Source organism: Papilio xuthus, unplaced genomic scaffold (assembly GCF_000836235.2).
Source record: "Papilio xuthus unplaced genomic scaffold, Pxut_1.1 DF826949.1, whole genome shotgun sequence".
Taxonomy (NCBI): domain Eukaryota; kingdom Metazoa; phylum Arthropoda; class Insecta; order Lepidoptera; family Papilionidae; genus Papilio; species Papilio xuthus.
Genome location: NW_013531700.1, coordinates 4,331,963 through 4,345,096, shown reverse-complemented (window position 1 = coordinate 4,345,096; position 13,134 = coordinate 4,331,963). Strand labels below are relative to the sequence as shown.

General features: G+C 36.7%; 2 protein-coding genes across 2 annotated transcripts in view; both read left to right on the top strand.

Moving 5' to 3' along the window:
• LOC106120592 (uncharacterized) overlaps positions 1–11,877 on the top strand; it is a 69,439-nt gene extending 57,562 nt beyond the window's left edge. The window contains exons 6-15 of the mRNA XM_013315946.1: positions 3,895–4,164; positions 5,552–5,868; positions 5,938–7,497; positions 8,574–8,781; positions 9,185–9,322; positions 9,772–9,919; positions 10,147–10,288; positions 10,503–10,619; positions 11,053–11,242; positions 11,646–11,877. Coding sequence (XP_013171400.1) covers positions 3,895–4,164; positions 5,552–5,868; positions 5,938–7,497; positions 8,574–8,781; positions 9,185–9,322; positions 9,772–9,919; positions 10,147–10,288; positions 10,503–10,619; positions 11,053–11,242; positions 11,646–11,877 — 3,322 coding nt within the window. The remainder of the gene's footprint in view (positions 1–3,894; positions 4,165–5,551; positions 5,869–5,937; positions 7,498–8,573; positions 8,782–9,184; positions 9,323–9,771; positions 9,920–10,146; positions 10,289–10,502; positions 10,620–11,052; positions 11,243–11,645) is intronic.
• A 57-nt stretch (positions 11,878–11,934) lies between these two features.
• The window catches only part of LOC106120591 (uncharacterized), a 2,643-nt gene continuing 1,443 nt past the window's right edge, over positions 11,935–13,134 (top strand). The window contains exons 1-2 of the mRNA XM_013315944.1: positions 11,935–11,941; positions 12,095–12,123. Coding sequence (XP_013171398.1) covers positions 11,935–11,941; positions 12,095–12,123 — 36 coding nt within the window. The remainder of the gene's footprint in view (positions 11,942–12,094; positions 12,124–13,134) is intronic.

Below are 13,134 nucleotides of genomic sequence, written 5' to 3'. Positions count from 1 at the left end.
TGTCAAGGCGAAGTTCATGTTTTTTTTTAATAAAAATTATATCAGTGGAATTCTACAGTTAAAGTTGTAAAGACATTTATCATGTGAACTTATTTATTACCCTTGTTTTGTAATACAATTTATCCTCCAGACTGTTTGTCTGTTCGCACAATCTAGAACAGAGTCGATATCAGTTGTTATTCGTCACCAATGGAGTCAGGGTTTATCTGTAATCAGGAAACGTATGTTATCTTATTAAATTCAAGTTTAATTAATCTCTATTCACGTCACTGTATATGTTTTTATAACTTTTTAATTTAGAATCAAATGAAATAAATAATTCTCTTCAAGTGTATTGATTTGTTGTCTCCATTTTAGCAAGGATAGTGAAAAGGATGTCTAATATGTTTTGTGAATTTTGAAAGTGAAAACGCATTATCAAAACATTAATGCGGAAATAATTGTGAATTGAAACTTCATTTACTAAGAACTAGACAAAATACATAAATGTTATACTTACAGTGGGTTTCTAATCCAAAATCTCCGTTTAAAACATGCACATTTTTATGTCTATTTTGCCAAAGGTACTGTCAGGTATGACGATATGTTTTATACAGATATTGATGTTTCAGATTTAGGTCTCAGAAACCCACGGTAAATCATACAAATCAACCTAAAACTAAAACAGAAATAAGTAGAACGTGATAAAAAATCAATTGCGTTTCTTCGAAACGTGTATGCATTCGTTTTTTAGAACGTCGCCCCAAAAAAACGGTTTTTACAACAAAAGAAAATGTCCTCATCGTGAAATTAATACAGCTTCGTATTTATTTAACACGGTCATTTTTTATTTTGATAAATAATTTGATCACGTAAAAGAAAATTAAAAGCTTTTAAAATTAACTGGAACTTTGATGTATACAGGTCACTTATTTATTTACTTTTATTTTTATATAAAAGAAAACGTACATAAAATAAAATAAAAAATAGAAACCTAGTCTATGACTGCACTCGAATATACATGAGTTAGGTTGTTTTTTATTTGTTTAAAGAAATGTCGTGACTCTTACTAATATTAAAAATGCGAATGTTTAGATGGATGTTTGTTCAAAGGTATCTCCGGAACGGTTTTACAGATCTTGATGTTATTTGGCACATATGTAGAAGATAGTCTGGAAGAACACATAGGCTACTCAATTGAATACTTGAGTACTTGTGTAAATATTTTCATTGAAAAATATTTGTTATTTTTTTATATTATTTTTCATATAAAAATGGTAATTGTTTTCTTGGAACATTAAACATATTAGTCGTATGTTAGGCAAAAGTCTAGATTGGCAAAAGCATTGGCAACGAATGCTTGGCCCAACTCCATATTAAGATAGAAGATATCTCGAGTCACAAATCGATTGCGTGGCTGCTTTTAATCATATTTAACTTTGAATATAAACTATTATAATAATCTATAGCTAACGGTTTAACTGTTTTACCGTGGGTTTCTGATAACAAAATCCAGGTTTAAAATCTCTTGTTATCTCTGTCTTGTCAAAGATAATCTCAGAAACCAACGATTAGTCGTCTATTGGTTCATCGTATATCAAATGTTTTATCCTACTTACAATATTGTTCTTTTGTTTTGAGGATATTATGTATAGTTTGTCTGTATGTCTATTCCAATTTTATCATCTGTAGTCTAAAGGTATGTCGATTTTGGCGACTAAGGATTATATTTAATTTGGCAAATTCGGCTCTTGGTCTGTACTATTTTTTCACATATTCCTTGTCATAATCAACTCACTATACGTCCCCACCAAGGGGCTCGTAGCCTACCCTAAGTAAAGTGCGGGTTGGTTGACTTCACACATATCTTTGAATTTCTTCTCAGATATGTGCAAGTTGCATCACGATGTTTTCCTTCACCGTAAGAACGTCGGATAAATGTACATATGTAAATCGGAAATCGAAAAACACATTGGTACATGGCGGGATTCGAACCCAGGACCTGCAGATTGCAAGTCAAGTGCTTGACCACTGGGCCACCGACGCTCTCAATTTACGTATGCGTAAAGTTAATTCTTTACTATATCATTTATTCAACTAGTGTATTGATTGCATATATCGGAACACAATATAACTAATGTTACCATATCGGCATAGATTAATAAGGAATATCCGCAACTAAGCCTCATCGATGTTATCACATCCTGCTTCAAAGCTCACGTCCTAACAGGAAGCTGTAACTACAATGTAACTAGCTGTCGCCCGCGATTTCGTCCGCGCGGAATTATAAAAACAAAACAAGTAGCCTATGTGTTCTTCCAGACTATGTTCTATATGTGTGCCAAATTTCATTGAGATCTGTTCAGCCGTTCTGGAGATATCATCAAACAAACATCAATCCATCCTTCTAAATATTCGCATTTATAATATTAGTAATAAATAATAGTAAATAAAGAACAGGATGTTCAAACTTTCATCACATTTCCGTTATTTAATTTACTAAGAAATTTTCCACGATCTTGAACAAATCTATTAATAAATTTGAAAGGCCTTGAATTTGATCAAAACATTTATAAATCTGCATAAAAATAAACGAGTAAGTCTTTATTATGTATATTCTATTACTCTAAATTATTCATAGCATTTTAGTAAATTTAATAAAAATACAGATGTAAAATCATTATGAAGGATATAAATTGTTTATTCAAGTTTATTTTTATACCACGTCTATTGATTTCCACATTTATTATTTTAGTTAACAATAGTTTTTTTTAAATAAAATATTAGCAGATTTTTTTTGTAAATTTACTAATATTTCTTTTACCATTCCAACTAAGCTCTAGGCTTGTGTTAGGATATGGTTTACGACAATAGTCTAATGGCGGGATTCGAACCCCCAACCTCGTGATAGGAAATCCGTACCCTTAACCATTAGGCTATTAACGCTTAAAAGTTAAGAAGTTAGATTCCTACATAATTTTCAAAGGTATATAAAAATTGAAATATATTAAATTCTTTTTATTATATTATACATACATCTAAAATAGTATTACTAGTATACTAGTAAATTATCTACACAATCATTTCTTACCGGTTTCTGAGACCAAAATATCTGTATACATATCGTCATCCCTGTCATTATCTTTAACAAAACAGAGATAACAATATGTTTTAAATAGAGATTTTGGTCTACAAACCTACAGTTATTCGTCAAACGCCCATTTATACTGTTTTTGTTTCGTAGTAAATTTTATGACTGTCATTTCGTGATGGTGGACAATAAAATATCGATCATGCGACATTGAGGTGCGTTAGAAATATTACTTAATACACGGAATTACGTAGATTGTAAACATAACAATTTTATAAAACAACGACAACGACACAAAACAACGACATTAACCTTTGGTTTATGAGACCTATATGTCTGTATAAAATCGTCATTCCTGTAATTATTGTTAGGAAGAAAATTCAACACTGTGCTGATGCACTGGCGCAGCACTAGCCCTATTAAATGTCGACGTTTATGCCCCCTCACTATATCTATCTAGCACTTGACTTTGTAACGAAAGCGCGCCATTCGCGCCAAATTATTCTAACTAATAATGTCTATAATTATCTTAGAAAAGATATAACAAGAAGTTTCAAACGGAGATATTGGTCTAAGAACCCACAGGTAACACACTGTCGCGAAAGCGAAACTGATCCGATACTAATCTAGATTTGATTTGAACCCACTGAATGTGATTTATTCCAGCACATTTTACCAGTTAATCTCACAGTGCGAAACGTAATCTAATGAACAAACTTTGCTTTATATTTTAGCTTTCATTACGCTTCGATTCCAATTCGCTTTCGCAGCTGTGTGTCACATACTTTAAATTATAACTAACATGTATATTTCTATCTTTACAGACAAGTTTTATCCCATATAAGAAACATACCAGAACTAATTCTATTGGGCACAGAATCACCCACAGTGAAGAGGCTGCCAATATTCTCTCTGATGGTGAAACATCCACGTGGTACATTCCTACATCATAACTTTGTGTGTGCTGTGTTGAATGATGTATTCGGTATCCAAGCTAGAGGGGGATTAACCAGCAATTTGAACTATGGCGCTGATGTACTCGGTATTGATGACCAGTTGCTCAAGGAATATGAGAAATTATTGGATGTGGAAGCGTAAGTATTTAAAAAATCAAATAAGAAACACAGAAAAATCATGGTGGTCTTGGCTGTATGCTCTTTGTTTCCTTTTTATAACATCAAAATTAAAAATAAATAATAGCCTAATAAACAAATCGAAATAAAATTAATTATATTACAGCAATCTTTAACGAGAACTCAGAACAAGACATTTATAATTGCCTTGTATCGATTGTAAAATAAAATATAATATATTCAAATTAATCGGTACGGTTGTTAACCGGTTCCCGTTTCATTTCTTCATAATTTACGAAATGTACTTCCTCAATCACTTTGTTACGAATTTGTATCTCAAGTTAATTATTCCCTCAGTAATATAACAGTTTATAACCATCGTTATGGTAAATATAATAAAAAAAAAATGTTTTAATCAAAATTTTACTTACGTTTGGTTACTGAGACTTGGTATCTGAAAAAAAAGTTCTTCTTTTCTTTCATCTTTGAATACACAGTGATACGAAGATTTTAGTCTCAGAAACCACGGTTAGTATTATAGATAAAATTCATATGATTAACAACAATTTACGAATTGACCCGACTCGCCCGGTGAAATACCACGACCACACAGAAGACAGGCCCGAAGTGGAAGCAATTCCACGGTTCGTCTGATGAGTGTGCATCCCGGAGGCTTAATTTAGTCCGCTTTCCCTTCACACCCTTTTTCTTATAAGGAAAGGGTGGGAAGTGGAAGTGGTCTTTCCAGATGAGAGGATGCATGGGAAGGGGAAATATTTTCTTTCTGTGCATCCTCTCCTCCGTCGATTAAAGGTAGGCAACGCATATGCAATTGCGAATATCTATGGACAACGGTCACTTCGCTATTTCAGCGATTTCAGGTGGCCGCTCGCTCGTTTGCCACCTTATGATTTAAAAAAAATCAAATTTAGTATTAAAGCTTTACGTTTGCGCAAAGTCAAAATTGGCCAACAATACTTTCTATTTAAAGTAACACCTCATACGAACTCAATTGCGTGGAACTATTTAATAGCCGCATGGTAAAACAAATCAGTCCCACTTGAGCTATTGCCAGTGGCATTCGAAGGTCGCTTTTAATGTTTACATAATTAAGTATGGTTAGCAATATTATGTATTAACTAACTTCCTTTGTATAAAACTAATCAAAGGATCGGAGCAGTGTCAGCACTTGCAAACTCCTTATTTCACATTGTATAATCTTACTAGCTGTTGCCCGCGACTCTTTCTGCGTGATATTTAAAAAAAATAGAAGTAGGCTATGTGTTCTTCCACACTATGTACCACATCTATGCCAAATTTCAGCTAGATGTATTCAGCCGTTCCGGAGATACGTTTAAACAAACATTAATATCTTCTAAATTTTAAACTCTGAGTTCTTTCATTGCAGTCAAAAGGAAGTAGCAAGAGTTCGCAAATTAAGTGACGCCAAAGCTCCTGATGTGCCAATCCACAATGAACATCTTAGACCAGGATTCTGCAGAATATCCCTACCCTACTTCATGTCAGATACAGAACTAGCATTTGTGCTAGAAGCTCTCAAAATGGTTGCCACAGAAGGCTGGAAGATTCTGCCACAGTACGTTGTCAACACAGAAACAGGGCAGTGGAGACATCACACGTGCTCTGTTCTAAGAGACAGAAAGTCTTTGTATTCTTTAAGGTACAACGATGGACAAATCACAGCCCACGAACGAAGAGTGTCTGGTAAATATAATTAAGTCTATGTTACATTACAATAAAGCTAAATAGTCATGTAATCATGTCCTCTTCCAGGTCCGGGTATATTCCCACAAACATACACCGAATGTCTTCAAACAGCAAGAAATCTGTTCAATAGAGCGAGAAAACTAGCAATGAAATGTTCAAGTATAGAACCTGAAGTCACTTTCAATCCAAGAATTGATTATTTACGTTGGTTCATGTTGCCTAAAGAAGCACATGATCTACTTCTTGGTCGTTCCGCCAACGTCAAACATATTGTACCTTTCGATCCATCAGGTTACACAGGAGCTAGGAAGAGTTTGAATTTTTCCAGATCTTCTGTCACTTCCTCGCCGATTTTCGGAGCATCTTCAAGACATTTCAGTCTCTCGGCTATTGACGATTGTCAAATATTCCGATTGAAACAAAAACAAAAATTCTACTCCCGAGAATCAAGTCTGAAAGAGACGACTAAGGAACAAGCCGTCACTGTTGTAAATCCCGTAAAGTTCGCTTTAGGAGAATCCGTCTCACCTTTCCGAATCGTTCCACAATCTGCTAAGCCTATGTTGGGTAGGTCTAGATGCTACAGCTTAGGTTCGGATAGTCCACCAGTACAATTAAGCGCGGAGACTAAAATGAATTTAGGCTTAAAAGAAACGAGTCCGAGCAGTGAAGTGAAAACAAATGGATTCTGTAATTGCGGCAGTCAAACAGACCTCCAGTCCTTGGATGACCCGATGATCTCACCCGGAAAGGCGTACCCATACAGTGCTCAAAGCAGCACTTCTATATCCGACTGTAGTCAAACAGGCAGGGTATCTCCCACTACATCAATAACGTCCCATACATCTGAAGACATCCAGGCTTATGTGAAAGAAATGACAAGAGAACTGGCTACAGAAATCAAATCGGAAATAAGAGGTGTTATTTCCAAAGTTGACGATATACTAGAAAATTCGGATTCTCTTGATCAATCCAATGTGAGCCTTAACTCGACATCTAGTCAGAGCGAAAAGAATTCAGTGTCAGTGATTGATGTGGCGGAATATCTCATGGGTATGTCAAGAGAAATGGCATCAGAGGTTAAACATGAGATTCGTGAAATGGTCAACCAAGTTGACGAGATGATTTCTCCTGACTACGGCTCTTGTTCAAGACGTAGTTCTCCACCGCAAACGGGCAGAAGAAGAATAGGATCAGGTCCTGAACTTGGCTTGGACTTAAAGAAGTCTACACAATGTTTGAGGAAGTGTACCACCAGTCCGGTTCTACCTTGTCACGCGGATGAGGACGAAAATAATTTCGGGAAAGGTTCACCGAATGTCCAATCTCCAAAATCCGGGCAAGGCACTCCTTCCCACGAAACGACTGGACCTAATAATATTTCGTTTAACTCCAGTGAAACATCTACTCCGGACACGATCATTCAAGTGGTGACGACATCTCATAATTCTCCGGTTCTTCCTAAATCGTCTAGTTCTAACAAGCTATCAGATGACGAGGTGTGTGCTGATGCGGCGTGCAGACATTGCTGCAGCAAGAAGATCTGCTGCCAGAATCCCTCCGTCAGCTCACAAGATAGTGGCATTAATATGACATTCACTGAAAGCGATGCTTACTTAGAATTTGGTAAGTCTGTTCTTGACGTGTTTATTTTATTTTGTACTTACTAGTTGACTTTAAATTGTTCTTTATAGCAATAAATAATTGTCTAGAAATGAACTTATAACCTCAAATCAACATCAGATTGCTCATACTCTGTTAAATTGCATTAATAAAAGTGTTCATATAATGATTTCGTGCAAGATAACAATGGCGCCTACACATCTAGTTATATCCCGCTCGTGTCCAGATTTAGCAGAGTTTTATTGTCTATTATAAAACTTTTATTTGCTCGTTAAAGTTAAACAAACATAAAGTTCTATTATAGTGTGTCTATTTAAGATAGATTAGTTTGATAACTGACGCCTATCTCTCTCTCTCCCTAGCTTGCATCCAACAAGGTGGTGGGGTCAGCTTTCCCAATCCGTCTCTTCCACTTAGCTCTGTCCATGACATCTTCTTCTGAGACTTGGCACTCACTCATGTCTTTTATCACATCTTTCCATCTCGTTTTGGGTCTGCCTGTAAAATATAGAATTAATTTTGTATGAGGATTAATGATGTACTTCTTTGATGGTTGTCATACTGTAGAACCGTATGCTCATTATGAACAACTATGAACTATCGAGAATCGGTCTTCTAATAATATTATTCGGACAAGTAAATACTATAACTTATTTATTTTATTACTTGTTGAATTTATAACAGATATTTGGTTATATCTCGTGCTATTAACTAAAAAGAAATTTTAAAAACAGTTCTTTTTGTTTATCAACATCTGATATTTTTGGTTTGAGATTTTATTTTTCTAGATTTGAAAAATAGAGATGATATAAAAAGAAACAATTTTAGTTACGTTGTAACTCAAAAATATCAGGAAATTTTCGATTGCAAGTTCCATGTGAACAAGCATCGAAAATCGAAAATGTTTAAAATCGATTTTAATCCAACCCAAGCCTAGTGAATTGACAAACTAATCTATCTAAAATAAACACACACGGATATTATACAAGCTTATTCAATTAGTATGATATATTTTTAATCTACCCACAATAATACAGCATATTTTAAAATTAAATAATTGCATATAATTTTTATCTTAGTAAAATGGCGGACATCATCAGATCCGACAACAAATAAATTAAAGAAGTTGCAAGGCAGATTAAGAATATGTAAGCACGAAAAGAGCGAAGTCCCGGACATTATAGAGGGTGTTCCGGTGTGTTCCGGGGATAGCAGAGTTGAGAAGAGTGACTCTGCCTCCGGGAGAGTCGCCTTCCAGATATCTGATGATGCTGAGACACAGAATGTGTAAGTATACAGTCATTCAGTCATTCATTCGTTCTATACTTCGTTCAATCTTTTTATAAATTATACAAACATTCATTCAGTTAGTGAATATGTACCGTTATTTCTATTAACTCGATATTATTTCAATTGCAATTTATTACATGGATGGATGATGGATTTAGATGGATGTATGTTTGAAGGTTTCACCAGAACAGTTGAACGGATCTCGATGAAATTTGGCATACATATAGAATATAGTCTAGAAGAAAGCATAGGCTACTTATTATGTTTTTTTTTTAATTCCGCGCAGACGGAGACGCGGGTAACAGCTACTGCTGACATAACTGTATAAAAAATTTATTAATCTAAATTCTTAGTAACGTTTCGAACAATTACCAGTAGTAGAATTCTAGGATTTTTCCAGAACAACATCATCGGATTGGAAACGATCGAGCAGATGTTCGAACGCGTCCTCCAGCTGCTCAGAGCGCAGCTCCAGGTCTAGTGGGTACGGCACCGACCAGCACAGGACCTCGCATGATTACGTCTGCTTTGATAGGAGGTGAGATACAGATGTAAATTTGCTTTGCAATAGTGGCCCTTAAAGTCATGTAACATAGGAAATAATTTAGCATATCCTTCAATCTCTAAAAAACAAATCGATTTGTATTGTCTCTACAGTTATGATAAACAAACAGGACGTTCCAAATTTTAAGTCCTTTGTTAAATTTATATTAACACCGCCATCTTTATTGTGTTGATAAGATTTGATACTTGTGATATTCGAAAGATGGCGCTGATATATTATCCGATCATTAGTATTGAAATTATGATAGTAAAAAGGAGTTTTTAGATATTTTGGTGGCGTTAAAATTTCTAAAGCTGCACAGACCACAATGCTAGGCGTAACCGGAGGTGGAGTTTGGCGCAACACGCACATGACCTTGAGCCGCTAAGATATTTGAAAAGAACTATACTTAGAGTGTAAGGTTTATAAATATTTATGTTTAGTGAGTCAGAGTGCGTGCACAAGTCGTGCTGGGAGGAGGAGCGCGATGACAGCAGCGCGTGCAGCGACGCCTCCCTCACAGACTTCACCACGGATGATGAGGGCAAGTGGCACTGCCCTCCTAAACATGTCTGGAAGGCCACTGTTGAGGTAAGCTTCAAACAGGATGTTCTAAATTTCACGTAAAAATAAAGTTAGTAGCTACAGGGTGTTTACTAGTTATACTTTTTAGGCTAGTGTAATGGTAAAAGTGAGTTCGGTAAGAGAAATTTACAGCTCTTTTATAGTTGGTTTCTGAGACCATCTTTTTCTTTATAAGGTGCAAATTAATATGATATTTTAGTAAGGTGGTGTAATGAAGTGTTTTGTCTTTGCAGGCTATTCACGAGCACAAGATGGTGCGTGCGGGAGACAAAGTGCTGGTGTGTCTGTCAGGAGGACGCGACTCTGTGGCGCTGCTGCACGCCATGCACCACTACCAGTACTACGCACGCTCCAAAGGTCAACACTTCAGTATAGGTCAGTTAAACTACATTTACACTGAACGATAGTACGCGCGACTATCTATTGCAGGAACTGCCGTGGAATATGTTAATTAGTCATAGAAAAGAGACAAGTGTATAAGTTGCTCTAGTGGAAAAAGGGTCTAAGTCTAACAAAACACAATACATAGCTGCTATACGTAAAAGGGTACGAAGGGAAATGTATGTATGTATGGATGTATGTATTTCAGGAGCACTGTTCGTGCACGAGCCGCAGTCAGACGTGGACCCGCTGCACTTGATGGCCTACTGCAGGACATTGGGAGTCAAATTCATATATGAAGATAAACTGGATGACGATGAGTCCAGTAAGTTTATTAAACAGTCATTTTTTTGTATAACCGTATTGAATATTGACAAACCACATTTAAATATCTTTTTACAAATTACAAAGTAATAAAAAAATATCGTCTTAAATTTTTAAAGTAGTTGTAGTGTATTAATGCCTTTAACTTCGAGCAAGTTGTTGCATAAATGACCTTGAGCTGGCAATACATTTGAATAGAACTATATTTTTTATTAGTCAGACAATATCATACAAAACATAGAAATTTATGTAATACTATCTGTCGCCCGCGACTCCGTCCGTGCGGGATTAATAATAGATGTTGGTTGATTCTCAGAGCTACTCAATATGCTCACAAAATTTCATGAGAATCGGTCAAGCCGTTTCTGAGGTGTATGAGAACGAGAATTGTGACACGAGAATTTTATATATAAGATAGTAATGTAATCCAGCAGGTAACAGTAAATCGGAGCTGCACAGATGGGCGAGTCCTGCAGTACGACGTCGCGTGTACGTAGCTGCGCAGGCGCACGGGTACAGTGTGGCCGCGCTCGCGCAGTCGCTCGACACCGCCGCCGCAGCGTTCCTCGCCTCCGCACTCTACGCTGCCAAACTCACCACCACCAAGGCACATTACAGGCTCCGGTCAGTGCTTACAACCTTAAGAATATTAACAATATAAGTTTTACAATAATTATTATTACTAATTATTACCCTAAACTCCATTCGTGCGGAATTAAAAATAATCTTAATAAGTAGTCTATGTGTCGTTTCAGTACTATATTCTATGCATATCTAGGCCAAATTTCATCAAAATCCGTTGAGCAGTTCTGGAGATACCTTCTAACAAACATCCATACATCTAAACCTTCACATTTATATTACTAAGATAACTAAGAATAGGACCGTCTTAACTGCATTATCTGGTAGAACTTTCAAAATGTATCGACCATTTTTAATAATAGGAATAATTATTGAAGAGATTAGAATCCCAACCAGGTTTTTTTTTTCTATTCGATAAGACTTAATTTTATCTTTATTGTTACAGAGATCAAGATTTACGTGTAATACGTCCGTTCATCTACGTGCGCGCGCACTCGCTGGAGGCGTTCGCGTGCGCACGCGCATTGCCCGACTTCACCGCGCACCCCGCACACCCCGCGCACTCCGCACACCCCGCGCACCCCGCGCACCCCGCACACCCCGCGCACCCCGTGCTCGCAGCGCCCCCCACACAGCATACAGACAAGGCCAGGTACATTTTGCAGTACTACATTTGAATGTTCCTTTTGTATTCTAACGAGGTATTAGTGTAATATAAAATAGATTTATGTATAATGGTTGGTTTCTGAGACCAATATCTCAGTAAATCTCTCTTTAATTCTTTAGATAATTTTTGAGTATCACAGGGTGTGAATGAGATGTGAGACTATTTTTTTTCATTATATTTTTTTTTGTTTCAGCAAATCCCCCGAGCAGTGTGAGTGTGAGTGTGAGAGAGAGCCGCTGAGCGCAGCGCGCGAGCTGCTGGCGGGCCACGAGCGCCGACACCCGCACCTCTTCTCCAGCCTCAAGACTGCTCTGCTCCCGCTCATTGCTGCCAGGTCTGTTATATCATTAAATCCCCCGAGCAGTGTGAGTGTGAGTGTGAGAGAGAGCCGCTGAGCGCAGCGCGCGACCTGCTGGGCCTATCTGTCATTGGCAGAAATTTCACAATTCACTGTTTTTGTGTAATTTAAGTATATTTAGCTCCAACTAAAAGTTCCCGACCGAGTTTCTCTAATGGAAGTCGCTCATAAAGATTTCTTGATTTTCCATATTCAATAATAAAGTATTAATTTGACCACAGGAATGTAGACAGAGAGAGTGCAGAGCGCAGACATAGGAAGAAGTCAGTCATACAGATGAGGAATGGCGCGCCTGTTGTTGACTCCGATGACGGCTCGGAAGAGGAACCAGTGCCATAGACCACTGACAACTGTCAAAACTCCCGCCAAAACTCACGTCAGTTAACGCTGATGTGGTTAGTTCTGTCAGAACTTATGTATTGGTAACCCTGATTTCTATAAATAGACAGGCTATAAACCGTTGTTTTTGTTTATATTTGATTCTCAACATTTTGTAGCAGTGGTGAGGATTAAACTAATAATAAAGATAAAATTTAATGTCAGCAACTTCAACATGTATTTAAGTCGGAATTCGTTCCGTGAAAGCTGTCATTTCCAAGCAATGATAAGCAACAAGGTTATCTGGCCCAGGGAGAGGTTATCGTGGTTATTTTTGTCGGAAAAAATACACCGGCGTAAAAGAAAAAAACTAAGACATGACAACTACAGTACGGTCATAGTTATGTGACACTTTTTGACATTGACTGAGGGGCGCTAGTGTGCTGTCATAATTTAGTATGTCTTTTGTCCACCGGGTCAGACAACTATATTCTATATGAAACGCATATTTCGTATAATACAATTACTATTTTTGCTTGTTTAAGTGAGCATGATTGTTTTTCTTTAGTTTTTTTTTTTTTTTTTTTTTTT